Source organism: Rhinatrema bivittatum, chromosome 5 (assembly GCF_901001135.1).
Source record: "Rhinatrema bivittatum chromosome 5, aRhiBiv1.1, whole genome shotgun sequence".
Classification (NCBI taxonomy): Eukaryota; Metazoa; Chordata; class Amphibia; order Gymnophiona; family Rhinatrematidae; genus Rhinatrema; species Rhinatrema bivittatum.
This window is the reverse complement of record NC_042619.1, coordinates 106,593,707-106,621,057: the sequence shown is the minus strand read 5'-3', so window position 1 is coordinate 106,621,057 and position 27,351 is coordinate 106,593,707. Positions and strand designations below refer to the sequence as shown.

Below are 27,351 nucleotides of genomic sequence, written 5' to 3'. Positions count from 1 at the left end.
AGGTATGGGCATCGAAGGAAGAAGACATACCAGTCTTCTCGGTTCCAGCAGTGAAAGGGCACCGAGCAATGTATCCAATCTACCCAGTAGCGGTGCGAGTGCCATGGGGATCAGATCGGTGACTGGCTCGGGCACCAGTATCGGCATCGATGGAGGCTGGAAGCCTTGTAAGTGCTTTACCGATGGCCTCTTGGATCATCCGATCCAATTCCTTGTGGAAGCCTGGGGCATGGAACCCTGGCACCAGAGTAGGAGGCAGCACTGGAGTAGCCGGAGGGTCCACCGGTGAAAGTGGAATCGCGGCTCCCTGAACCGATGAAGGTGGGGAACGCCTCAGTGACCCGGTTGCAGAGGAGGATGGGGCCTTCTCTGGATGGGATTTCTTTGTCGGTGGCTCTGTCGACGCGGATGCCAAGGGCTTGCCTGGTTCGGCGGACTGAGCCTTCCGATACCGGTGTCGATGCTTTTCACGATGTTCTCCTCAGTCCTTTTCCTGAGGCGAGGAGGAAGAAGTCGACACCTTAGGAGAAGTCGAAGCTGGACGAACAGCACCGGTCTCTCTTTGCTGGCGAGAGGTCGATAGCACCGGCTGAGACGAAGATGAAGCGGTCGATGGAGTCGGGAGTTTTGAATGAAAAAGAAACTCCATCTTCTCTAACCGGGCTTTAGGGCACTTCGGCGTCATTTGGGCACATTTGGTGCAAGTTAGGGTATCATGGTTGGCCCCCAAGCACAAAACACAAACTCTATGCGGTCTGTGATGGATATTGTCCAAGGACAATCGGGGCACCTATGAAAATCCAACGCCATGGCCTCGACAAAAATTTAGACACGGTGCGGTCGATGGCTGGTAGGTCACCAAGGGAAAGCTCGATGGGAATCGACCACAACAAGAGTAAAACCTTACCTTTGGACTGCAGAGTACAGATATCGATAGGGGGAACCCTATGTGGTAAATTTTTTGAAAATTTTTGAAGAAGTTCTGTGAGGAAAATTCCTGTCAGGAATCTCAAGAGAGCTCCTTAACCCGTGTGGCTACTGCTGCGCGGAAAAAAAGAGACTGAAGGGGGACCCCTGCTGGATGCAGGGTCAGTGCATTGCTGGGATTGCCCAGTAGGTACCAGTCAAAGTTCTAGAAACTTTGACAAAAGTGTTCATGATTCGGCTCCATCCTGATGATGTCACCATATGTGAGGACTACCATCCTGCTTCTCCTCTGAGAAACAGTAGAACTAGGGCTCACAATATAAAATTACAGAGGGGATGACTCAGAACCAATATTAGAAAATATTTCTTCATGGAGAGGGTGGTGGATGCCTGGAATACTGTCCCAGAAGAGGTGGTGAAGACAAGAACAGTTTATGAATTCAAAAGGGAATGGGACAAACACTGTGGATCCCTAAATGCTTGAAGAAAGGGATGGTGTAACATTTCTACATGTGGGTTACCTGAATGAAGCAGCAGTTACTACTCTTAACAGAATGCATGAGGGTAATCTGCACAGAATGGCAGTTACTACTCTTAATAGAATGCATGGGGGTAACTTGCACAGAAAGCAAAATTGCTTACCTTGTAATAGGTGTTATCCCAGGACAGCAGGATGTAGCCTCACACATGGGTGACGTCACTGACAGAGCCCTATCGTGGGAAAAACTTTATGTCAAAGTTTCTAGAAAATTTTGACGGGCCCTGTGAGGCCACTGAGCATGCCCAGCATGCCATGATATTCTCTGCCACAGGGGTCTCTCTTCAGTCTCGTATGTAGCAATAAGATTTAGCGAAGACAGGAAACAGAGAGTAGGATTAAATGGACTATTTTCTCAGTGGAAGGGAGTGGACAGTGGAGTGTCTCAGGAATCTGTATTGGGACCCTTACTTTTCAATATATTTATAAATGATCTGGAAAGAAATACGACGAGTGAGATAATCAAATTGCAGATGACAGAAAATTGTTCAGAGTAGTTAAATCACAAGCAGATTGTGGTAAATTGCAGGAAGACCTTGTGAGACTGGAAAATTGGGCATCCAAATGGCAGATTAAATTTAATGTGGATAAGTGCAAGGTGATACATGTCACGAATGGGCTCCGGTCAGGAGTCGAGAACACCACTAACAGGGGTGTCTCCGGGTGGAGAGAGGCAGGGTTGCAGAAGAGTCCAGATGCTGGCTGGTGCAGGCAGGAATGAATGAACCCTATGGGCAAGTGGGAAGGTGGAATAGGCAAATTGAGTTTCACACTGACTGGGGATACCTAATATCAGATGCATGTAGGTAAGGGTGAACTAGAGTACTGGTACTGCATGGAGGTATGTGTGAATGTGAATGCAGGTACAGGTGTACAGGAAACTGGAACTGGGTGCTGGTAAGGATGAATTCAGGAAGCGTGCAGTTAAGAGTGATAATGGCTGGAGGTATAAGTGACTGAGATGAGAAAACAAGACTGACAGAGAACGGTACAAACAAACCAGGACAGCACTGACAATGAACATGAAACACATAGGCCCGAAGGCAGCAGAGCGGGACAGAGGGCCCGTAGGCCACACACACACACAGAAGGCAGAGGCCCCGTAGGCCACACACACACAGAAGGCAGAGGGCCCGTAGGCCACACACACACACAGAAGGCAGAGGGCCCGTAGGCCACACACACACAGAAGGCAGAGGGCCCGTAGGCCACACACACACAGAAGGCAGAGGGCCCGTAGGCCACACACACACAGAGCAAGGCGAGTCAGGTCAGAAGGCCCGTAGGCCAAACACAGCAAGCAAGGCAATACAGAACAGGACAGAAGGCCCGAAGGCCAAACACCGCAAGCAAGGCAATACAGAACAGGACAGAAGGCCCGTAGGCCAAACACCGCAAGCGAGGCTAGAGCAGGGAGCCTAGGCAAGCTCGATGCTGAAGCGCTGATGGTACTGCTAGACAGGGTTATAAAGACAAGACTGGTGTATAGAGTAGACAGGAAGGAAGGAGTGGGCCAGCCAGAAGGACATGCTCGTGGAGGACCTCTGGTGGTGAGGTGGCTACATAGCAGGCATAGCCGTAACAATACATATAGGGAAAAATAACCCATGCTATAATTACACAATGTTGGGTTCCATATTAGGTGCTACAACCCAAGAAAGAGATTTAGGCGTCATAGTGGATAACACATTGAAATCGTCGGTTCAGTGTGCTGCGGCAGTCAAACAGAATGCTGGGAATTATTAGAAAGGGAATGGTGAATAAAATGGAAAATGTCATAATGCCTCTGTATCGCTCCATGGTGAGACCGCACCTTGAATACTGTGTACAATTCTGGTCGCCGCATCTCAAAAAAGATATAATTGCGATGGAGAAGGTACAGAGAAGGGCTACCAAAATGATAAAGGGAATGGAAAAGCTCCCCCATGAGGAAAGACTAAAGAGGTTAGGACTTTTCAGCTTGGAGAAAAGATGGCTGAGGGGGGATATGATAGAGATGTTTAAAATTATGAGAGGTCTAGAACGGGTAGATGTGAATCAGTTATTTACTCTTTCGGATAATAGAAAGACTAGGGGGCACTCCATGAAGTTAGCATGGGTCACATTTAAAACTAATCGAAGAAAGTTCTTTTTTACTCAACGCACATTTAAACTCTGGAATTTGTTGCCAGAGGATGTGGTTAGTGCAGTTAGTATAGCTGTGTTTAAAAAAGGATTGGATAAGTTCTTGGAGGAGAAGTCCATTACCTGCTATTAAGTTCACTTAGAGAATAGCCACTGCTATTAGCAATGGTAACATGGAATAGACTTAGTTTTTGGGTACTTGTCAGATTCTTATGGCCTGGATTGGCCACTGTTGGAAACAGGATGCTGGGCTTGATGGACCCTTGGTCTGACCCAGTATGGCATTTTCTTATGTTCTTAAAAATAAAATAATAAAAGTTATGAGACCCAAATTCGCAGGGTGGAGGGTGGGTTTCGTGAGGACTACATCCTGCTGTCCTGGGATAATACCTATTACAAGGTAAGCAATTTGGTTTTATCCCAGGACAAGCAGGATGCTAGTCCTCACACATGGGTGATTAGCAAGCTAGAGGCTGAGTCATTTGGTAGTGAAGTGACACTGAAGTATTTTTGTTGCAAATGAGGCAGCAGAAGATCACAGGTTGGATATAGAAGGAGTTGGGATTAAACTAGAAACAAGTTCTTTAAGACAGATTGTCCATAGGCTGAATCTTGTCTTCCTTCTTTTTCCAAACAGTAATGAGCTGCAAAGGTGTGAAGAGAACTCCATGTTGCTGCTTTACATATGTCAAGAATTGGCACTGAACGATAGTGTGCTACTGAGGTGGACATTGCTCTTACTGAATGTGCCTTTACTCGTCCTTGGAGAGGAAGGCCTGCTTTTTCATAGCAAAACTGTATGCAATCCGCTAACCAGTTAGAGAGTGTATGTTTACCCACTGCTTTTCCTGGTTTGTTTGGATCATAAGAAACAAACAGTTGAGTGGACTTCGTGTGGACTGCAGTGCGGTCTAAGTAAAAAGTGAGCACACGTTTACAGTCCAAGGTATGTAAGGCTCTTTCTCCCTGATGAGAATGAAGCCTTGGAAAGAATGTAGGTAAAACTATGGATTGGTTCAAGTGGAATTCCGTAACTATCTTGGGAAGGAATTTTGGATGTGTTCGGAGAACCATTCTGTCATGAAGGAATTTTGTATAAGGTGATTATGTGACAAGTACTTGTATCTCACTAATCCTTCTAGCTGATGTAATGGCTATGAGGAAGATATTCTTCCATGTGAGAAATTTAAGATCACAGGAATTCATGGGTTCAAAAGGAGAACGCATGAGTCTTGTTAAGACCAGATTCAGGTCCATCCAGTGACTGGTGGTCGAATTGGTGGTTTAAGGTGAGTTAAACCTCTCATAAACCTACTGACAAGAGGTTGTGTAGATATAGGTGCATCTCCCATCTTGTTATGGTAAGCTGAGATTGCACTTAAATGAACTCTTACAGATGAAGTCTGAAGACCAGAGTCTGAAAGATGACATAAATAGTCTAGTAGATAAGTTGTGGGACAGGAGAAAGGGTCAATACTGTTTTGTCTGCACCACAAAGTAAACCTTTTCCATTTTGAAGAATAGTTCTTTCGTGTGGAAGGTTTATGTGAAGCTAGAAGCACTTGAGCTACATTGGTTGAAAGATTGAGTGGTTGTAAAATCAAGCTTTCAACATCCACGCTGTCAGGGACAGGGATTGAAGGTTGGGATGGTGCAATCGGCCCTGATCCTGAGTTATGAGATTGGGAGCTACACCCAGGCGAATTGGATCCCTGATCGAGAGGTCTAGAAGTGTGGGAAACCATACTAGTTGAGGCAAATATGGGGCTATGAATATCATGGACCCCTTGTCCTGTTGTAGCTTCACCAGAGTTTTGGTTATGAGAGGTATTGGAGGATACGCATATAGTAGGCCTGAGTTCCAAGGGCGAGCAAAGGCGTCCTTGGCTGGCTGGCTTTTCTGTTTGTGCAGAGAACAGAATCTATCCACTTTGTGATTCAGGTGTGACGCAAAGAGGTCTATTGTTGGTTGACCCCACCTCTGAAAGATCCTGGTCGCTACTGAGGGATCCAGGGACCATTTGTGTGGTTGGAATTGATGACTGAGTCGATCCGCTAGTACATTTTGAATGCCTGCCAGATAAGTGGCCCGGAGAAACATTGAGTATGTTAGGGCTCAGTCCCAAATCTGTGCAGCTTCTTGACAAAGGAGATACGAGCCCGTACCTCCCTGTTTGTTGATTTACCACATGGCTACTGTGTTGTCCGTTTGGATCTGAACAGTCTTGTGTGAAAGGCAGTCCTTGAACGCATGCAGCGCATAACGTATAGCTCAAAGCTCTAGGAAATTGAATTGAAATGTTGCCTCGAGTTTTGTCCAAGTTCCTTGGGTTTGGAGATTGTCTATGTGAGTTCCCCAACCCAAGGTGGATGCAGCTGTAGTTAAAGTTATTTGTGGGACTCGTTGCTGGAAGGGTAGGCCCTTGTACAAGTTGTCCTTGTTCGCCCACCATTGTAGAGATGAACGTAGCTGGTGGGTGACTTGAATTGGAGAATGTAGTGGTTGAATGGCTTGGATCCATTGTGATCTTAGAGTCCATTGAGTTACCCTCATGGCTAATCGCGCCATAGGAGTGACATGAACTGTAGAGGCCATGTAGCCTAGTAAGGTTAGAAACTTGAGCTGTCGCTTGTTTCTGTGAGTAAATGGAGTTTGCCCAGAGGGAAATTGTCTTTGCACGATCCCCTGGTAGAATAGCTCTTGATAGGATAGTGTTTAAGTCTGGACCTATGAATTGAAGTAGGTGAGACGGAGTAAGATGGGATTTTTGATAGTTGATGAGAAAAACCATGGAGTGAACTAGAGAAATTGTTCGACTGAGAGAAATGAGAGCTCCTTGTTGAGATTGACTTCTGATGAGCCAGTCGTCTAGATTGGGAAAACATGGACACTTTCCTTGTGCAAGTGACCTGCAATTACTGCCAAACATTTGGTGAATACTCTGGGAGCAGAGGCAAGTCCGAATGGCAGTACTCTGTACTGGAAATGTTGATGACCACCATGAACCATAAGAATTTGCGGTGGGGCAGGAATATTGAAATGTGAGCGTAAGTGTCTTGAAGGTCCAGAGAATAAAGCCAATCTCCTGTTTGAAGAAGTGGAAGCATGGTGCCTAGAGAAACCATCCTGAAATTTTCTTTCTTCAGAAATTTGTTGAGATTTCTGAGGTCTAGGATGGGACGTAGGCCTCCGGTTTTCTTTGGAATGAGGAAATAACAGGAGTAGAATCTCTGCCCTGCTGAGTCCGATGTATCAGTTGTATAGCTCTGGCTCTCAGAAGGGTGGATAATTCTGCTTGGAGATGAATTATGTGAGATTCGTTCTGCAGATGTGTCCTTGGTGGAGATTCTGGTGGAATCGAGAGGAAATTGAGTTTGTAACCTCGAGCTATGATGGAAAGTACCCATTGGTCTGTTGTTGTTTTTGCCCAATGGTTGTAAAAATAGGAAATTCTGCCTCCTACTGATAAATCTGCTCGAGGGTTGAGGAGATGGTTTTGTTCCCTGGTCTGTGTCTCAAAATCCAGCCGCAGGTCCTGTCTGTGGTGGAGGCTGAGGGCGAGCAGGCCGTGGTTGTCTGGCCTTGGAACGTTGTCGTGGCCTAGTGGATCTGCCCCTCGATGCTGGATGGTAGTAATGTCGTTGACGGTATTATGAGCGTCTGGGTTCACGTCCGGCAGGACGACGAGATGGCTGTACAGAGGGTTCCTGTGGAACTTGTGACAATTGGTGTAAGGTCTCTGAATGCTCCTTTAATTGTGCCACGGCATCTTGGACCTTTGAACCGAATAGGTTGTCCCCAACACATGGCAAATCAACAAGTTTGTCTTGGACCTCAGGCCTAAGGTCAGAGGCCTTACGCCATGCCCAACGCCTAGCACTAATTCCAGCAGCCACTGTCCTGGAAGCTGTCTCGAAGCTATCGTAACCCGCCCTTACTTCATGCTTCCCCGCCTCCAAGCCTTTATGTATAATTGCCTGTGCTGCTTCCTGGGATTGCTGTGGCAAGAAGTTGATGAACTCCTCCATCTGCTTCCACAGATTCCTCTGATATTGTGTCATGTACAGTTAATAAGAGGAAATTCTGGTATTCAGACTAGCCCCTTGAAAGACTTTTCTACCCAGGGAGTCGAGGTATCTTTGATCTTTACCTGGGGGGGGGGGGGGGGTTTGAAGAGTGTGGATGAATAAGTTTCGATTTCTTTTCAGCAGATTCCACTACCACGGATTGGTGTGGAAGCTGCGATTTCTGATATCCAGGAACAGCCTGTACCAGATATGTTGTATCTACTCGTTTATTAACAGCAGAGACAGAACATGGGTGCTCCCAGATACGATGTTGGAGATCCAGCAGTACCTCATGTATTGGAATAGCCAATACCTGTTTTGGAGGGTCGACAAATTGAAGCACCTCCAAAGTTTGCTGCCTTGTATCTTCTTCTGCAACCAGCTTGAAGGGTATAGTATCCACCATCTCTGGAATGAATGTTGTAAAAGATAAATCCTCTGGTGGAGACTTTTTTCTTTGGTCTGGAGGTGAAGGCTCAGACGTGAAGTCCTCAGAGGATGTATCGGTATGTTGATCCTCCCAGGTGTCATCTGGATCATCTCTGTATGGAGAGAGGGGGGAAGATCTTCATGGTTGAGTAAGGCCCCAAGGCCCTGGTTGCAGATCATCAGAGGGTATTCCTGGAGAAGTGTCCTCTGATGGTTTTGGTGGAAGGGCATCGATAACATCTTGATATCTGTTCAAGAGACTTTGAAAAAATGCCAAATCGTGCCTTTCTGGATTCCCAGACGGTGGCTGTATCGATGGCATGGAGGTTGGTATCGATGCTGGTATCGATGGAAGTGCCAGTAATGGTGTCAAAGACTGTAATGGAGTTGGTATCGATGTCGGCACCGATGAACCCGTCGGTATCTGTGCATAAATCGATGTCGATGCAGTAATCAGCCTCGGTGCGGGTATCAAATTTGATCCTGGCACCGACATCGTCACCGGTGTTACCACCGGCATCGGTAAGCTTACCGGCATTGGTGCTGAAGGCACCAGCATCGGCGAGATCGCTGGAGTTGCTTGCTGCTCCTTAAGAGCCTGGATAACCACTTGCCTGATAAGATCAGACAATTCCGGCGTTACAACTGATGAAGTCAGAGCAGTTGTACGTGGTGGTGGAGGCTGAGGTGGCAAATCCTCCACAGAGCCCTGTGGAGGTTCAGCTATCAAGGTTTCCTTTTGAACAGGCCCAGGCATTGAGGGAACCAGTGTTTCCTGGTTCCGTGACCGCTTTGCACTTGATTCTTCCAGGGGAAGAGATGATTCCGACGTCGATGGATGTCAGTGTCGATGACTATGCTTTGTGTTGTGTTGCCTGACTGATTTCATCGATACCGTCGACGACGCTGGAGAGGGATGATCCCCTGATCCTTCCAGACGATGTTTTTTGATCAGGATACATTTGGTGGCTCCGGCCGGAGATGATTTTGACGTCGAGGGAGATGGGAGAAGTTGGAGATGGAACAAATGTTCCATTTTCTCTTGACGAGCCTTCCTTCCTTTAACCGTCATCTCCGCGCATTTTGGGCAAGTGTTGACATCGTGATTTTTACCGAGACACATCACACACTCGAGGTGTGGGTTGGTGATTGACATTGTCCGGTTACATATAGGGCATTTTTTGAAGCCCGTAGTCATTTTGGGTCGACAATCGCCGATGACCAAATGTGGGAATTCGTGAGAGAAATTTTATATTTCACTCAAAGAGTAAAATTGAGACAGAGGTACTCACCAGCCGGTGAAAAACCCCAAGAGATCCCGATGGGAGAAAATACTATTGAAAAAAATATGACTTTTCAGTCAGAAATTGTTGTGAGAGACTCGCAACGGCTCCTGCTCTGCGGTGCCTACAGCAGCGCGGAAAAACGAAGACTGAAGAGAGACCCCTGTGGCAGAGAATATCATGGCATGCTGGGCATGCTCAGTGGCCTCACAGGGCCAGTCAATGTTTTCTAGAAACTTTGACATAAAGTTTTTCCTGCGATAGGGCTCCGTCAGTGATGTCACCCATGTATGAGAACTAGCATCCTGCTTGTCCTGGGATAACGACAGTTACTACATAAGCAAATTGCTGGGCTGACTAAATGGACTATTTGGTCTTTATCTGCCATCATTATGTTGTTATGATTATGTTTTCTGGGCTTTACACCAATTTTCAATGCAAAAGAAGATACTTTTGCTTTGAAATTTGTCATAAGTACAAAGTACATGCAGTCACTACCATCTGCTTTTTCCATAGGTAGGATTTTACAGGAAAAGTGTGCATGAAGATTTGAAAATCCTTTTAAACATGTAATTTTCCTCCCCTGATCTCAACATGCCACAGGGAATGCCTTCTCTCAATGAAGATAAAAGTATGCACGTTGTGAAACAATGCATGGACGTTTAGTCGAAGTGAGTGTGGGAAATTTTTTGGATAGCCGATTATCACATGTAAAATACTTTTTTTTCTAAATAAATTACTTTGAAAATGTTCTCTCTACATATGGCGCGTGTTTGTTTATATATATACATTCTTATACATACAGTACACATACTATACTATACAGCTATCCAACTGTAATGTGTGCGTGCTAAAAACTGCATAAACAAAAATGAGTACGATGGTATTGCTACCTAAAGTATCCTTAGTGATATAGATTAATACTTTCCACTGTTTTAATTTTTATGCCATGTTGTGTTAGTTATAATTTCTGTTTATGCAGTTAAACTAGTAGAGACTGTTTCTCCTAACATTATCTTCTGTGGCCCCATTATTTTGTAAGTATTATTTTAACACCTAGGTTCACTGTACGTTTTTACATACTGGTATTCTGTACCATGGCTAAGTTCAGTATATTCATCTATGTCACTTTACTGTAAGTTTAGTATATACTATAATTACCAGCTGCATGTATTTCACCAAATGGCATTATAAATGTTCAACCTAAAATCAGACTATTGAATATTGAAAGTCTGTGACACTAATCTGCTCAGCCACTAAAGCGTAGGTAAATGAAATCGCAGAAACATCAAATATGTTTCTTCATTAAAAAAAGTTTTTAATTAAACTAATTTAATGTTTTCATGTGGCACTTAAGTTTTGAAGGTAAAGCAATCTAGAGACAGCTGACAAAGAAATTATAACTGCAATTCCTTGGTGAAAATGTTAATGACAGCAAAATATTGTTTAATTAGATGATTGCAGCATCTGGATTAACACTCTTTAAGAGCGATGTTCCTGGGCTTGTCTGCCTCTTCACACTTTACAGACATTTTGTCATCTCTAGGTCATTAGGAAAGAATTTTTAATGATTTTTTTTAGAAGCAAGCAGTTTGAGTTACATCTAATTAGATGACAATAATAAGCCCAACACATGCAGTAGCTAAATATATACATAATTAGCCAGTGAAGGCTTGTACATCACAGGGTAAAAAAGTGGAAAATGCTAAGCAGGATAAAAAGAATAAAAAGCTATGCTGAATTCATTAGCTGATCATGTAAAAAATTTTCACAAGTCTGTAATAAAAATGCTTTACAGTGAATCATTTACAAGAAACCATCGACTGGTGTAATTATTACTTTGTATTAAAAACCAGAGAGTATACTTAGTTTTACTAATATAGACTGTTCAGGAAAGTTTCTTTTACCTTAAAAAATTATTAATTAGGGATGAACTCTAAGAACTACACAGTAAAATTTAATATCAATGATCCAGTACCGTGGAGGTTCCTAGAGCTATGGAGTTTTTATAAAAAAGCAAAATAACTATGTTTTGTCCTGCTCAATCAGTTTTCTTGCAGACATGAATGATATTAGATAATTCAGAGAGATTTCTTGCTTTTCTATCATTTATCATCATGAGGCCGTCAACAACATCATTTAATAGTATATAGTTTCTTTGAAATAATATTTTTTTGCTGACTTTAATTGTATTATCAAAATCTGTTTAACAAATAGATTTAAAAGTTTGTAGAAATATTTTTTTCCAAATAGCTAATCATATTTGAAATTAATATTAGAAAAGGTAAAAGAGAAAAGATTGTGTTACCTAATCATGCCACAACCAGGTGACATCTGTACTAGGCAGAGTACTGCTGTTATTCTCCTGTCTCATTGCTGTTGAGAATGACGAAGTAGTAAAATTACATTTTCCCATTATTATTTCCAGACACTCTCTGGCAATGGTTTATTGCATCTAATAAAGCTTCAGACAAAGCTGTCAGCAGAAGAAATGGCAGAAGGAGAGCAACGAACAGCCTCTATAACAATAAATAAATCTCAACCTTCAGTGATAGTGTGTATTTCCCGATACAATTTTATGTGAGTACGTCAGAATCTATCATAGAGCTGCAACTTAATCCCAGGGGGATAAATGTATTCTATCAAGTCATGGTACTCAAGACTCTGACAAACATAAATATATTAGGAGGGATTAGAGTCAGAAACCTTACCTGCTATAGTATTGAGGAACATCAAGTATTCAAAGTTAGAAATCTCCCGTCGCTGCCAACGTTGAGTCATGTTGGAAGATTTAAAAAGCTGCCGGGGCGTGGCTAGTGATATTCTCCTGCAAATCAAAATATAAATTAAACAGAAATCCGTTCAATTCATTTTTTAATTTACACTAAAGAGTAATAAGAATTAATATTTTCATAACCATTTAATGGGGTAAACAGCAATTTACCCAGGTAAACTGGCTGTATGAAAATTGATTCCACTCAATCCAGTTAAAAGTTCATGTAGGCTTCTGAGTATAAACTAAAGAAGTTTTTTATGATACCTTTGAGGATAATTGCTAAAAAGCAATAGCTATAACTTTATATTTTTTCAAACAAACTCTCCGGGTATGGTATCAGAAAAAAGTGCTCACAATCTCACAGGCTCTTGCCCTATACAGGGCTACAACCCTTCTCATGTATTGGCACTGCTGAATCACGTCATCTACCATTTACCACGGGAGCGTTTAACTTTTTTTCTATGTTTACTTTTATCCCATTTAATTTATGAATTATAACACCCAATAAAATTGTTTCTTAAAAATAACACCCTGCCCTTAGGTGAATTTATATTTTAGAATTACTTATCTCTTTGTTTGTGTTCTCATTACTAATTAAACCAGGGATAAATATAAAAGATCAAATAGTTAGATCACATTTTAAGATGTCCCCTAGAAATGAAATTAGTCGGGAGGGACACTCCGCGTGTGGATCCTGTATGATGTGCCCATTAGCTCATTCAAATACCAATATACCCCTAGAAAAATTAAAAAGATTCAAACCAATAAGAAAATCCACCTGTAATTCAAGTTTTGTGGTGTACACTATTTGGTGCCCTTGTGGTTTATTATACATAGGAAAAACTACCAGACAGTTGAAAACTCGTTTAATAGAGCATAAAAGTACCCTTAAACGCAATAAATTAGAAGCCCCATTGGTACAGCACTGCCTAGACCAATCTCACAATTTTCTTAGTTTAAAATGTACGGTATTGGAGGTAATGGAACCAGATGAGAGAGGAGGAGATTTAAACTTACGTCTATTACAGCGTGAACAAAAGTGGATTTTTAAGTTAAATACGGTAGCACCAGCTGGGCTTAATAAGGAAGTGGACTGGTCGGTATACTTGTAAAATCCACCTGATAGGTGCCTCACCCAATGGATGGGGTATAAAAACACAAACTTCCGGTAAGGAGATAGTGACAGCGTTTAGGCGCCATATTTGAATGCTGTGAAAGATTGAGCGAGACGGCGTTGCTGAATAGTGAGTACCACTGTTAATGTCATTCTTTAAAAACAAAATAGTTTTAAGAATTTGAGTGCTCTAAACATATATTGTCTTTTTAGGTATTGAGCAGTAAGCCCCTGAAGCAGGTGTGCTTGTTGCACCGAAACATTGTCAATGTCGGACAGGCGGGAAGACAGCAAACAGCTGACAGCAAGCGCAACGTACTGGTTTAATTAGTAATGAGAACACAAACAAAGAGATAAGTAATTCTAAAATATAAATTCACTTAAGGGCAGGGTGTTATTTTTAAGAAACAATTTTATTGGGTGTTATAATTCATAAATTAAATGGGATAAAAGTAAACATAGAAAAAAAGTTAAACGCTCCCGTGGTAAATGGTAGATGACGTGATTCAGCAGTGCCAATACATGAGAAGGGTTGTAGCCCTGTATAGGGCAAGAGCCTGTGAGATTGTGAGCACTTTTTTCTGATACCATACCCGGAGAGTTTGTTTGAAAAACTATAAAGTTATAGCTATTGCTTTTTAGCAATTATCCTCAAAGGTATCATAAAAAACTTCTTTAGTTTGTTAAAAATTTGAGGAAGTGAGCCATTGTTATAAATTAATTACACTGGCTTCTGAGTATATACATATTTAGCTGGATAAAGGAGAGGTGTTCCAGACAGCATGATTAGGGCAGGGCTGAAAAACAATGCACACAGATGGGATTTTCAAATCTATGCACACCATTTTTCTGTAAATATCTGCTTACAGAAAAGTCAGGAGCAAAATCTGTAGTTCCTTCATACCTATGGTCAATTTTCTAAGGGAAATTATGTGCATAATTCTTAGAAAATTAGGTACAAAATTCACGAGTGTAAAGAACCAGTGACTTTGCACCTAGCCAGGCTGTCTGCAAATTGCCCCCAATATGAACTGAAATATAAAAGAATTAACCAGCTTCAGAATCTGTTACTGAAGCTATTTTGGTGTATTGAGACTAATGAAAGAGAACAATTAGTACTTTCAGTAGGCAGTACTAGCAACTAACAACAACATGTGTGCACATGCAGTACAGTATTAACCAGACACTTGGCAGTGTACTCAACTTCAAACTAGATTTTATAACATATCCAGATGGGATTCTTTGACCTTCATAACACATTTAGCTTTATAAATATCACTCAGTCTTACTGAACAGAAATATTACAGCTATTGCTTTGGCACTCTAAAAACTTGAACTTAATCTTAAGAGAGTATCACCGGAGGAAAAATATATAAACAATCTGGTGTGTCCTAGACCAAGAACTGAACTGATCAGTGAGACTCAGAATTTAAACAATAACATATGGAACTCATAAAGAGAAAACAAATTGCACATGGGTCTAGCATCTAGCACAACAATTATTTAAAAAATAGTTTGAGGACAAAAAAAACATATAGGGAATCTGCAAGCGATAAGCAACCACTCATAATTTTATAATTTCAAAGGACTGCTTTATGATGGAGATAAGAAAATAGATTAAAATCCTTCCACATCACTGATAACTAATATCATTTTTTTCATAAACTAAGGGTAATGTAGTAATTGGTATTTGCATTAAGAAGAGTACATGGTGCTTAACTGTTTTAATTAAAGAGGAAAGTTGCTCTGCACCTGCATCACTGGTATGCAAATTGTTCTCCTCTCCCTCCCTTCCCATTGGCTCCAGCTTTGCCCCCCTCCCTCTGTATGGAATTTAAACCTATGCAGGAAGTGAAAAATCAGTGGCAATGAACAGCACATTTATCCTTTCCTGCCCATCCTGGAAGAGACATATTGGTGGCAATGGACAGCACAATCTACACCCCCCCCCGACCCACTCCTTCAGCCAAACAGCACCCCCATCTCTCTCTGTATGGAATTTAAGCCTATCCAGGAAGTGAAAAATCAGTGGCAATGAATAGCACATTTATCCTTTCCTGCCTGCCCTGGAAGAGACATATTGGTGACAATGGACAATACAATCTACACCCCCCCCCCCCGACCCACTCCTTCAGCCAACAGCACCCCCATCTCTCTCTGTATGGAATTTAAGCCTATCCAGGAAGTGAAAAATCAGTGGTAGTGAATAGCACATTTATCCTTTCCTGCCTGCCCTGGAAGAGACATATTGGTGACAATGGACAATACAATCTACACCCCCCCCCCCCCCCCGACCCACTCCTATCAGCCAAACAGAAGGAAGAAGAGTGCCTTTGGCTAATCTTCCCTCCTCCCTTGCTGGCACCTGAATGGTGTGCTTTGAACCACATGGTTCAAAGCATGAAATTTGAGCCCTGGTAGGGGAGGAGTGAGGTCATGCCAGAAACACTGCAAGGCTGCCATCCAACTCCATCTGCTTGACTGATAGGAGCCAGTGAGTGAGGGGTTCGGGAAATAGGGTGCAGGGAGAAACAGCAATTGTGGGGTTGCGGGAAGAGAAGAAATCAACTGAGGATTGGGAAGGGGGGGAGAGCAAACTGGGTGAACCAGGGGAAGTGAGGGAGTGAGTGAACTGGAGTAAATGAGGGGTTTGTGAGGTGTGGAGTGAACCAAGGCGAATGGGGAGGTAGTGAAGCAGGGTAACTGAGGGGTTTGTGGGAAAACCAGGTGAATGAGGAGTTCGTGGTGGGTAAAGAACCATAGTGAGCAAGGGGATAAGATGGTAGGAGGAAGTGAAAGAAGATGAGTGACTGGGGGACAGGAAGCGAACAAGGGAAATGGGGAAGTGAGTGAGTGAACTGGGGATGGAGAAAGTGAACCAGGGTGAATGGTTTGTTGGGGATAGTGAACTAGGGTAAGTGAGGGGTTTGAGGGGGGGGGGAGCAAACCTAGGTGAGGGGTTTGTGGGGGAACGAGGGTGAATGGGAGGGTCATGGGGGGGACAGAGGGATTTGTGGGGAACGGGAGGGAGACGGAACCAGTGTGTGTGAGGGTATCATGTGATGGGAAGAAGTGAAAGAGAGAGAGTGAGGCGATCAAAGCGGCTTTGGAAGGGGGATAAGGGGAAGAGGAGATAAGTGAAAGAGAGGATGGGATGTGATTCTATTACCATACATCTCAATTATGCATTTCCTATACTTCACAGCATTCCCCCATCCTTGGACAAGCTTTTACTCCTAGTTTTAATATAAAATAAATACAGCAAGACTTCAAAATAACTAACTCAACTACTAGCTATAAGGTGAATTTTAAAAGCCCAGCACGCACCAAAACTAGGAGATACATGCACAAGTCAGCCCGGCATGCACCAAGCAGATTTTAAAAGCCACCATGTACACACGTTTCTCCTACTATGCGCACAAATGAAAAGTTCCGGAAGGGGGAAGGGGGTTGGGCAGGGTCTGGGTGGGGCATAGATGTTCCTGGATTTCACCTTGAAATTAGTACCTAAATACTTACCTGCACAGGTACGTGCCAGGGTCCCCTGCCGTGCAACTTTACTTCTCCTATGGATAACATGCAATTTATAAAATACAAATAGGCAGATCGGCGGGGTTTTAAGGGTTGGGGCTAACAGGGGAGATGGGAGGCTATTAAACTAGGGGGGTTTGGAAGTCCTATTGTTTACCTAGGCAAACTAGGAACGAACTGTGAAAACTGATATTGGCATTGGCGCACGTGCCTTTAAAATCCCCCCACTTATGTGGTAAAAGCAGCATTTGAATGCATAGGCGTGTCCACTTAAAATTGTGCACACATGTACGCACTCTCAGGTTATTTTATAACGTGTGCATATACGCACATATGTTATAAAATGGCCGAGTCCCTGGCTGCAGGCTGATGAACGTGCACACATGTGTGTCCGCGTGCTGGTTTAAAAGTTACCATTCCTGTTTAGATATTTACTTTAAAGCCGAGATCCCTAACCTAAGGCTATCTGGCTGAACCAGCCTCAAACATTCATTTTTCTTGCCTGCTAAACTTTTCCTTCTTGCAGCCGTATTTGGTCTGCAGAGGATGTTTTATTTTATTTTTCACACATGGCAGCAGTGATAGAAAGGCTGGTGGGGTTTCCCAGGCCTGCCAGCAAAAGAGAAACCATCTGGACCTGCATGAATGGAGAAAGCTTCTGGCAGCTCTGATTGTTCCTACCTGGGCCTGTTTTGTTGCAACATCACTCTTCCCTGTGTCTACCAAATACTTGCAAGTTAGCCATGGATCCAAGTGTTACCCCAGCCCCCACCACCCACCTCGCTGTCATTGGCCAAAGCTCCAAGTCCTCTCTGCCATTTATTGCCTTGCTCTATTGCCTTGCTCTATTCTGACCAGTTTCCCATCTCTGTACTCCAGCTTCCCATTTCCAGAATCACCACAGCCACTGAAGTTGCCATCTGTGCTTCTTTTCCCTCTCCTGGGCTCTGACAACAGTGGGAACCAATTTGGAGACTTCCAGGTGCTTCTTGCACTGCTTTTGGTCTTTTTCTGCTGGACTCAAATAAAGAAATAAATAAAAGAACAGTAGGGCAGAATGTCCCCTGCTGACACCAGCCCTCTTAACCAGATCAGAACCATGTAAGCCTTAAAATCTGGGGCCACAATCACCACAGGCAAGCAAGGAGAACTACCTACAACAAGAGGATAAGAACAACTTATTTTATTTCTTTTGTTTACATTTATAGGCAGGGAGGGAAGAAGGATGTGCGATAGGGAAAATAAGGGGTGTGAGAGAAAAGAAAAGGGGAGGGAGCAGTGAGTTAGAAAGAGAGGGAGGGAGTGTGCCACACATCAGAGGCCAGATGCAGGGGAAGGAGAGGACAGGTTTCCCGGATATGTGACAGGGTTGCCCAATTCCTGAGAAATCTAGAAATATTATTTCGAATACTGTCTGCCACACCTCAGGGAATCCTATCCCTACCCCCCCCCCCTTTCTCAGCAATTCAAATTATCAAAAGGGCAAGACCCCCATTCAGCAAATTTTGACGGGGCCCCCTCTAGCCCTCCCTGTGATTTGAAATGTCTTAAGTGCCCCTTCCCTTAAAAGATTTGGGGATTCCTGCTCTATAGCATGCAGTGTTATTTCATAATGATATATTTTCTGTTTATCAACTTTATCAATATCTATATCTATATATACACACTGTATATACAAAAGGCTTGTGTCGTGTCAGTCTGTCACACTGTCATGCCTGTGTTTGGCCACCAGATGGCACCTGGAACAGTGGAAGATACACGGTGCAAAGACAATCTGTTCCATCTGGAAAGCCCCGTCTGTCAGGCTCCCCTACACACATACACACGCAGGCAGACATACACACAGATAGGCACAGGCACATAAAAAGGCTCTCCACAAATGCATACACGCACAGGCACCACACACACAGGCAGAGGCACTCATGCATACACAGACACACATAGGCAGAGGCACACATGCACACACACACACAGGCTGTTATTGACCAGACAACCTGAACAATGCCGAGTGCTGGTTGCTAATATGCTCTGCCTGCGAAGCCCTGTCTCTCATATTCCCACACACAGGGACAGAGGGACAGGCAGGCATAAGCACACATACACATAGGTGCACACAAGCGCATACAAGCCCCCACTGGCTTGCACACCCTTGCTGACTCGCACATACACATATACACACAGGCTCATGCAGACGGAGACTTAGGTAGAGACACAGACACATAGGCAGATAGACACACAAGCACAAGTACCCACACAGGAAGGGGTGGATTGGCCTATTAGGGAATCGGGCATTCCCCAGTGAGCCGGTCACTCTGATCACATGTTTGTTTTTTTCAGCTTCCTGACCTGAAGAAAAGCTCAGCAGGCCCACAGCCCAAAGAGAAACCTGCATTGCAGTGGCAGAGCCCATCTTATCACCGTCTGAAGAGAGGTCTGCATGGCCACAATAGACCCCATCCTGCCATGGCTTGAAGAGGCCTGTACGGCCATGGCAGAGCCCCATCCTGCTGCAGCCTGAAGAGAGGAATGCGTGGCTGCAGCTGAGCCCATCCTGTCACAGTTTGAAAAGAGATCTGTGCGGCCTGAACAGAAGCCTACATGGCCAAGTCCGAAGCCCTCTCCACCACCCCCCACTTTACAGAAGCAGTGGCCTTCTTCCACCTCACTTCCGGCACTGGCCAGAAGAAAGGGGGAGGCCTGAAAGATGTATGTGTGTATGCTTGTGTGTATAAGAGAGAGACTGCATGTATATAAGAGAGAAAGAGAGCCTGGGTGTGTGTATGAAAGAGGGCGAGCCTAGGTGTGTATATTTATGAGATAGCCTGCATGTGTGTGTGAGAGAGTCTTTGTGTGTGCGAGAGAGCCTGCATGTATGTATCGGAGTCTGTGTATGTGTGAGAGACTGCATATGTATGTGTATGTGTGAGAGACTGTGTATGTGTGAGAGACCGCATATGTATGACAGAGCGAGAGAGCCTGCATGTCTGTAAGAGCCTGAGCATGTGTGTATATGAGTGAGAAAAACTGTGAGAGTGAGAGAGCCTGTGTATAAGACAGCATATATGTGAGTGAAAGAGAGAGAGCCTGTGTGTGTGACAGCATATGTGTGAACTGGGGGGGGGGGGAGAAAGAGGATAAAGACTGTGAGGCCCCCTCCCACAATCCACAATAATTTGTGGGTGACTGAAAATCAAAAGATCCCAGGTATGGAGAACTGGAGATTTTGAATCCTATTATTTTAAATTTTGGGGTGTTATGTGTTTGCTGTTTGAAATATTTGGTGTTTGGGAAATATTAGATAAAATGTGTGAGTTATTTCAATTACTGGAAGTTCATTGGCTGTTGCCTGCCTAACAAATTTATTCTTTTTTATTAGTATGGTTTTAATACTATGAATAATGTGTTATATCTCTTGACTTTATTGCTTAATGTTTATGAGGAATTATGTTGTTTCTGGTTTTCCATTGTTTCACTACATAATAGTCAGGCTTGCTGTGGTTTCCAGAGCATGTGTGTGAGTGACACTGAGTGAGCCAGTGAGCATGTGTGTGAGCCAGAGTTTGTGAGATAGTCAGCATGTGTATGAGACAGAATATAAGGGAGTTTGTGTGAGAATGAACATATATGTTAGAAAGTGTGTATATTTATATAAGAGAAAGGAGAAAGTGTGCATACCTCCTATCCCTCCCTAATCAATAACAATCTCAGGGTGACTGGAATTTAAAGTTCCCAGATATAAAGGGATTTTTTTAACCTTAGTTTTAATTATTGGGTTTTATTTGATGCATCTGCTGTTTTGAAATATTTTACTGATTGGAAAATTAATTTTAAAAGGTTATTTATTTTTAATCAGAGGATGTTCTATTCATCATCTACTTTGAAATATTTATTCTTTTATGAATATGGTTTTACTATTATGATTGATGGTTTTATATTTTAATTGTATTGTTTGATTTAATGACCAATGGTGATGTTTCTGTTTTTCCATTGTTGTACTGCATATGCAGTTTGTCTTGTTAAGGTTTTCAATTCTCTAATCTAATTCTCCCTCTAATCCCTCCTTTTTTTATCCACCTTTCTGGTCCCTCTGTTTTTTTTTTTCCCCCTTCCCTTTCACCCCCACATCCTCCCTTCTATTTATCCCCTCATTGCTCCCAAGCCCTATTTCTCTCGATATATCCATCTGTTATTTAATTTTTAACTTTTAATTCCTCATTGGTTTTCTGCAAGGCATCTGTTTAAGATGAATACTTCAAACTCCATATTTTATTATTGTTCCTACAGGTTTTTATGTTATATGTTCTCTGTTACATGTAATGCTTTCAAGCAAGTTTAATTGTTCAATGTAAACCGATTTGATTTGCATCCAATGCAAGAAGACCGGTATATAAAAAACCTAAATAAATAAATAAATTCAGTTTTTCTTTGCATGTTTCTAGTTAAACTTTGTCGACTCTTTATTCTGTGTTTGGTGAGGGTCTGTGTGTTCTGCTTGTGTGACTGAGATGAGGGATTCTACCAGTGTGAAGTTTCTGTGTAGGGATCTGTAACAGCTTGGTGTTATGTTGGTGGACCCTTGAGCTGAAGCAGAGTTGGCGCTACCTACAGGGAAGAGCCCTGAAGGTCCCCGCAGTCGGCAGGCAGAAGCTGGAAGGTGCAGAGGCTTAATGAGAACTTCACCACTACCAGTTCACATTCCCCGCAGGTTGAGCCCTTGGGTTCCGGGACTGGCTGGACTTAGGCGCAAGCTTCTGAAAAGCATGGTATCTGAAGAAAGACGCAAGCTAAGAGGAAGTCCAAGCAGGCTGAGGTCGGGGCAGGCAGAACAGCGAATGTGAAGATTAACCATGGTCAGTAGGGATGTGAATCGTCCTAAATCGTCAGAGTGCACGATACAATACAAATGCCCCCGATTTATCGTCATAAATCGTCTAAATTGTTAAATAGGGCACGGGAATTATTTGGGGGAGGGTGGGAAAACCGGCACATCAAAACAACCCCTAAACCCACCCTGACCCTTTAAAACCAATTCCTTACCCTCCCCCACCCTCCCAACCCCCCCCCCCCCAAAATGTTAAATTACCTGGTGGTCCAATGGGGGGGGGGGGGGTCCCGGCACGATCTCCCGCTCTCGGGCCATCGGTGCCATTTTGGCTGCCACTAATTAAAATGGCGCCGATGGCCCGATTAAAAAAAACAACCCACCTGACCCTTTAAATCGACCCCCCTTAGCCTCCCGGGTGGGTTTTTTTTTTTAGCGGCACGGGCCTCCCTAAAAAAAAAATTAGCGATGTGAATTGGAATCAGAAACGATTCCAATTCACATATCTTAACGATCAGATTTCACCCCCCAGCCGAATCTGATCATTAAGACGATCTGGCACACGATTCACATCTCTAATGGTCAGGGCAGGCAGCAGAACAAGTGAAGTTGAGAGGAGATGACAGTCCAGAAAGAAGACAAGTCAAGGCAAGCCGAATCAGTCCTGGGAGGAGGGAGCCAAAGTCAGGGGAGCAGGAACACCAGGAGAAGACCAGGAACACAGGAACCAGGAATGCAGGAACACAACCAGCTACTCACAAGAGTGGAGACCTGTTGCAGAGGCATCAGAATCTGGTTCAGGCTGGCTAATAAAGGATGTCCCGATGACGTCAGTGAGAGGAGTGTAGTGGAGGTTTCCTGCTGTGGGTCCTTTAAGAATTGGGTGCCGCATGTGCATGTGTGCCTAGGGACATCTGTTCAGCTGAGCAGCACCCCCCACGTGGCATGGCAGTGTTGCACTGCAGCCTGCCGTGTCTTGGTCCAAGAGGGCATCTTGCCAGTGATTCCCGGTGTCGGAGGTAGGGACAGTTGACCACGGGGACAGCCCACGGTCAGCCATGCGTAACAGTACCCCCCTTCTAGATCCCCTCCAGGAGGCCAGGGTTTTCTGGGATGAGATGTGTGGAATACCTTAAAGAGGTCTTTGTCCAAGATGTTCGAGGCGGGTTCCCAAGTATTCTCTTCTGGGCCATACCCTTCACAGGAGATCAAATATTCCCATCTTGTTTCATCGACGGACGTCCACTTTCACTCAGACTTGATAGATCTGGTCTTCCTCAAAAGATATTCCTTGTGGTTCTGTAAATTTTCGGGTTGCCCTTGATAGCACTAAGGGTTTGAGGAGAGAGACATGAAATACATTGTGAATCCTCAGTGAGGTGGATAGGCATGGCTGATAAGTAATGGGTCCTATTTGACAGATGATCGGAAATGGGCTGATGTAGCGACATGCAAGCTTCTTAGAAGATACTCTGAGTTGGATGTGGTGGGTAATTAACCAGACCTTGACCCCTGGTATGAACTGTGGGGCTGATTGCCAGTGGTTATCTGTCATTTGTTTTGCTCTTTGGGTGGCCCTTTGGATCATTACCTCTGTTTGGACCCATAGCTCTTGAGGTTCTTGCGTAGTTAACTGAGCTGCTGGGGAAGAGATGGTCAGGGGTAATGAAATGGAGGAGTCGGCTGACTACCATATACGATAAAAAATGGAGAGGATCCTGTAGCAGTGTTTTTGTGAATTGTGAATTTTGTGAATTGTGGGAGAATTCCGCCCAAGGGAGAAGGGTAGCTCAGTTATCCTGACGTTCATTAATGAATGCCCTTAGGAAGGCCTTAAATGTACAGTTGGTCTGTTCTGCTTGACTGTTAGCTTGTAGTTGCGAATGATAGGCCATGATGAAGTCTAGTTTGATGTTAAACTTGTGGCAGAGAGAGCGCCAGTATTTAGCTGTGAACTTGATGCCTCGATCAGAGATGATATACCGTGGTAAGCCGTGTAGTTAAAAAATGTGGGCAGTAAATAACGTCAATAATTCTGGTGCGGAGGGAAGACCTGGAAGGGCGATGAAGTGAGCCATCTTGGAGAATCGATTAATAAAGACCCAGATAACACAGCAGCCACTTGAGAGGAGGAGGTCCACCATAAAGTTGGTGGACAGGTGGGTCCAGGATTCCTTGGGAGCTGGAAGCGGCTGTAACAGCCCCCAAGGCTTTTGTTGGGCGCAGGTAGGACATGAGTCCACATAGGCCTTGACATCCCTCTGCATCTGGGGCCACCAATAGTACTGCTGGAGCAGTGCAAGGGTCTGAGCTTAGCCAGGATGACCTTCGAATCGAGACTCGTGGGACCATTCTAGCAACTTCTGCTGGTGTTGGCTGGGGACTAACATCTTCCCTGGAGGTGCGGTCTGAGAAACGGCCAAGAGGATTCATGCCAGATCGAAGATATAGCCAGGGGGATTAGGTGTGTCTTCCACCTCAAAGGATCATGAGAGGGCGTCTGCCCAGGTATTTTTCGTTGCTGGCCTATACCATACCATGAAGTTGAAGCGGCTGAAAAACAAGGCCCACTGGGCTTGACGGACATTCAGCCGTTGGGCATGGTGCAGGTGCTCCATGTTCTTATGGTTGGTGTACACCGTGATGCAGTGTTGTGCTCCCTCCAACCATTGCTGCCATTTCTTGAATGCCATTTTTATGGCACGTAACTCCTTGTCCCTGATGTAGTAGTTATGTTCAGCAGGAGAAAATTTCTGGGAGAAGAAGGAACAAGGACAAAGAAATCCCATGTCCGAGAGTTGACTTACCACAGCTCCTTCTGCCGTGGAGGAGGCATTGACGTCGAGAATGAAGGGACGTGTAGGATCTGGGTTGCGGACACATGATCCCTGGAGGAAAGACTGTTTTAGCTTGAGAAAAGCATCGACTGCTTCTGGAGGCCATAACTTAGGGCTTGCCCTTTCTTAGTGAGGTCCATGAGAGGTGCGACTATCTGAGAGTATTTAGGAATGAAGTGCCGGTAGAAATTTGTGAATCCCAGCAATCTCTGTAGGAAGCAAAGACCAGAGGGTTGGGGCCAGTTCTGGATACAAGCTACCTTCTCTGTGTCCATGCAGAAACTGGTGCTTAAGATGATGTATCCAAAGAAGGAAAGGGACTATTTCTCAAAGATGCACTTCTCTAACTTTGCAAAGAGCTTATTGTCTCGGTGTCACTGGAGGGCTTGCCAGATGTCACAACGATGGGATTGCAGGTCCTTGGAAAAAATGAGGATGTCATCGAGATATATCTCCATGCAGTTATATAGGAGGTCCCTGAAGACCTCGTTCATCATATTCTGGAATATTGACCAGGTATTCATAAGGGCCGTCCTGCGTGTTAAACACGGTTTTCCACTCATCATCTGGTTTGATCCGGATAAGGCTGTAGACTCCCCGGAGATCCAACTTTGTAAATATTCTGGCTCCCTGCAGACGATCAAGTAGTTCTGAAATGAGAGGCAAAGGGTAGCGATCCTTCTTGGTTATGGCATTGAGACATCAATAATCAAAACAAGGCCGAAGTGTGCCATCCTTCTTGGCCACAAAGAAAAAAACTGCTCCTGTTGGGGAAGTGGAGGGTCGTATAAGAACATAAGAAATTGCCATGCTGGGTCAGACCAAGGGTCCATCAAGCCCAGCATCCTGTTTCCACAAGAACCTGGAAATTACCCAAACACTAAGAAGATCCCATGCTACTGATGCAATTAATAGCAGTGGCTATTCGCTAAGTCAACTTGATTAATAGTCCTTAATGGACTTCTCCTCCAGGAACTTATCCAAACCTTTTTTGAACCCAGCTACACTAATTGCACTAACCACATCCTCTGGCAACAAATTCCAGAGCTTTATTGTGCGTTGAGTGAAAAAGAATTTTCTCCAATTAGTCTTAAATGTGCTACTTGCTAACTTCATGGAATGCCCCCTAGTCCTTCTATTATTGAAAAGTGTAAATAACTGAGTCACATCTACTTGTTCAAAACCTCTCATGATCTTAAAGACCTCTATCATATCCCCCCTCATCCGTCTCTTCTCCAAGCTGAACAGCCCTAACCTCTTCAGCCTTTCCTCATAGGGGCGCTGTTCCATTCCCTTTATCATTTTGGTTGCTCTTCTCTGTACCTTCTCCATCGCAACTATATCTTTTTTGAGATGTGGCGGCCAGAATTGTACACAGTATTCAAGGTGTGGTCTCACCATGGAGCGGTATAGAGGCATTATGACATTTTCTCTTTTATTAAACATTCCCTTCCTAATAATTCCTAACATTCTGTTTGCTTTTTTGACTGCTGCAGCACACTGAGCCGACAATTTTAAAGTATTATCCACTATGATGCCTAGATCTTTTTCCTGGGTGGTAGCTCCTAATATGGAACCTAACATCGTGTAACAGCAAGGGTAATTTTTCCCTATATGCAACACCTTGCACTTGTCCCATTAAATTTCATCTGCCATTTGGATGCCCAATCTTCCAGTCTTGCAAGGTCCTCCTGTAATGTATCACAGTCTGCTTGTGATTTAACTTCTCTGAATAATTTTGTATCATCCGCAAATTTGATAACCTCGCTCGTCGTATTCCTTTCAGATCATTTATATATATCTTGAAAAGCACCGGTCGAAGTGCAGATCCCTGAGGCACTCCACTGTTTATCCTTTTCCACTGAGAAAATTGACCATTTAATCCTACTCTATGTTTCCTGTCTTTTAACCAGTTTGTAATCCACGAAAGGACATCGCCTCCTATCCCATGACTTTTTATTTTTGTAGAAGCCTCTTATGAGGGACTTTGTCAAACGCCTTCTGAAAATCCAAATACACTACATCTACCGGTTCACATTTATCCACATGTTTATTAACCCCTTCAAAAAATGAAGCAGATTTGTTAGGCAAGACTTCCCTTGGGTAAATCCATGTTTACTGTGTTCCATTAAACCATGTCTTTCTATATGCTCTACAATTTTGATCTTGAGAATAGTTTCCACTATTTTTCCCGGCACTGAAGTCAGGCTCACTGGTCTATAGCTACCTGGATCGCCCCTGGAGCCTTTTACAAATATTGGGGTTACATTGGCCACCCTCCATAAATCCTCTTTCAAGGTTTTCCAGAATATACTGGGACATGACCTTAGTCTTTGGGAGGGATACGTTATATACCCTTCCTCGTGGCAGTGTAGTGCCTGGAATTAGGTTAATGGCGTAGTTGAAGGGACGATGTTCTGGTAGCATCTCTGCTTTTTTCTTGGAAAAGATGTCATCATATTCAGCATACTGTGATGGCAGGTCTAGAGAAGTCATAGCAAGAGGAATGGATGATGGGCATCTGACTTGGAGGAGACAAGAGGTATGACAGCGAGGGCTCCAAATGGTCAACTGTAGAGTCCCCCAGTCGAAGTTGGGGGAATGGCATTACAACCAGGGTAGTCCTAGTACAATGGGATATACTGCCTTCTCAATGACATGAAAGGTGATCTCCTCCACTTGCAGGATGCTGGTGCGGAAATGCAATGGAGCAGTAGTCATAGTGATCTGACTCAGGAGGGATTCCCCAGAAATAGACAAAATAACTAGGGGAGAGTCCCTGGGAATCATTGGTAGTTTCAAGTGGTCTGTCAGGGCTTTCATGATGAAGTTCCCATCAGCGCCAGAATCTATCAGCGCAAGGATGGAGAACTTGTGCTTGCCCATGGTGATAGCCACTTGG

At 43.9% G+C, this 27,351-nt stretch overlaps 1 protein-coding gene across 9 annotated transcripts in view; it reads right to left on the bottom strand.

Moving 5' to 3' along the window:
* NBEA (neurobeachin) overlaps window positions 1-27,351 on the bottom strand; it is a 2,460,099-nt gene that overhangs the window by 346,143 nt on the left and 2,086,605 nt on the right. For all 9 annotated transcript variants that reach the window (XM_029602688.1, XM_029602690.1, XM_029602689.1 and 6 more), the window contains one exon: window positions 12,081-12,196. In XM_029602688.1, coding sequence (XP_029458548.1) covers window positions 12,081-12,196 — 116 coding nt within the window. The remainder of the gene's footprint in view (window positions 1-12,080; window positions 12,197-27,351) is intronic.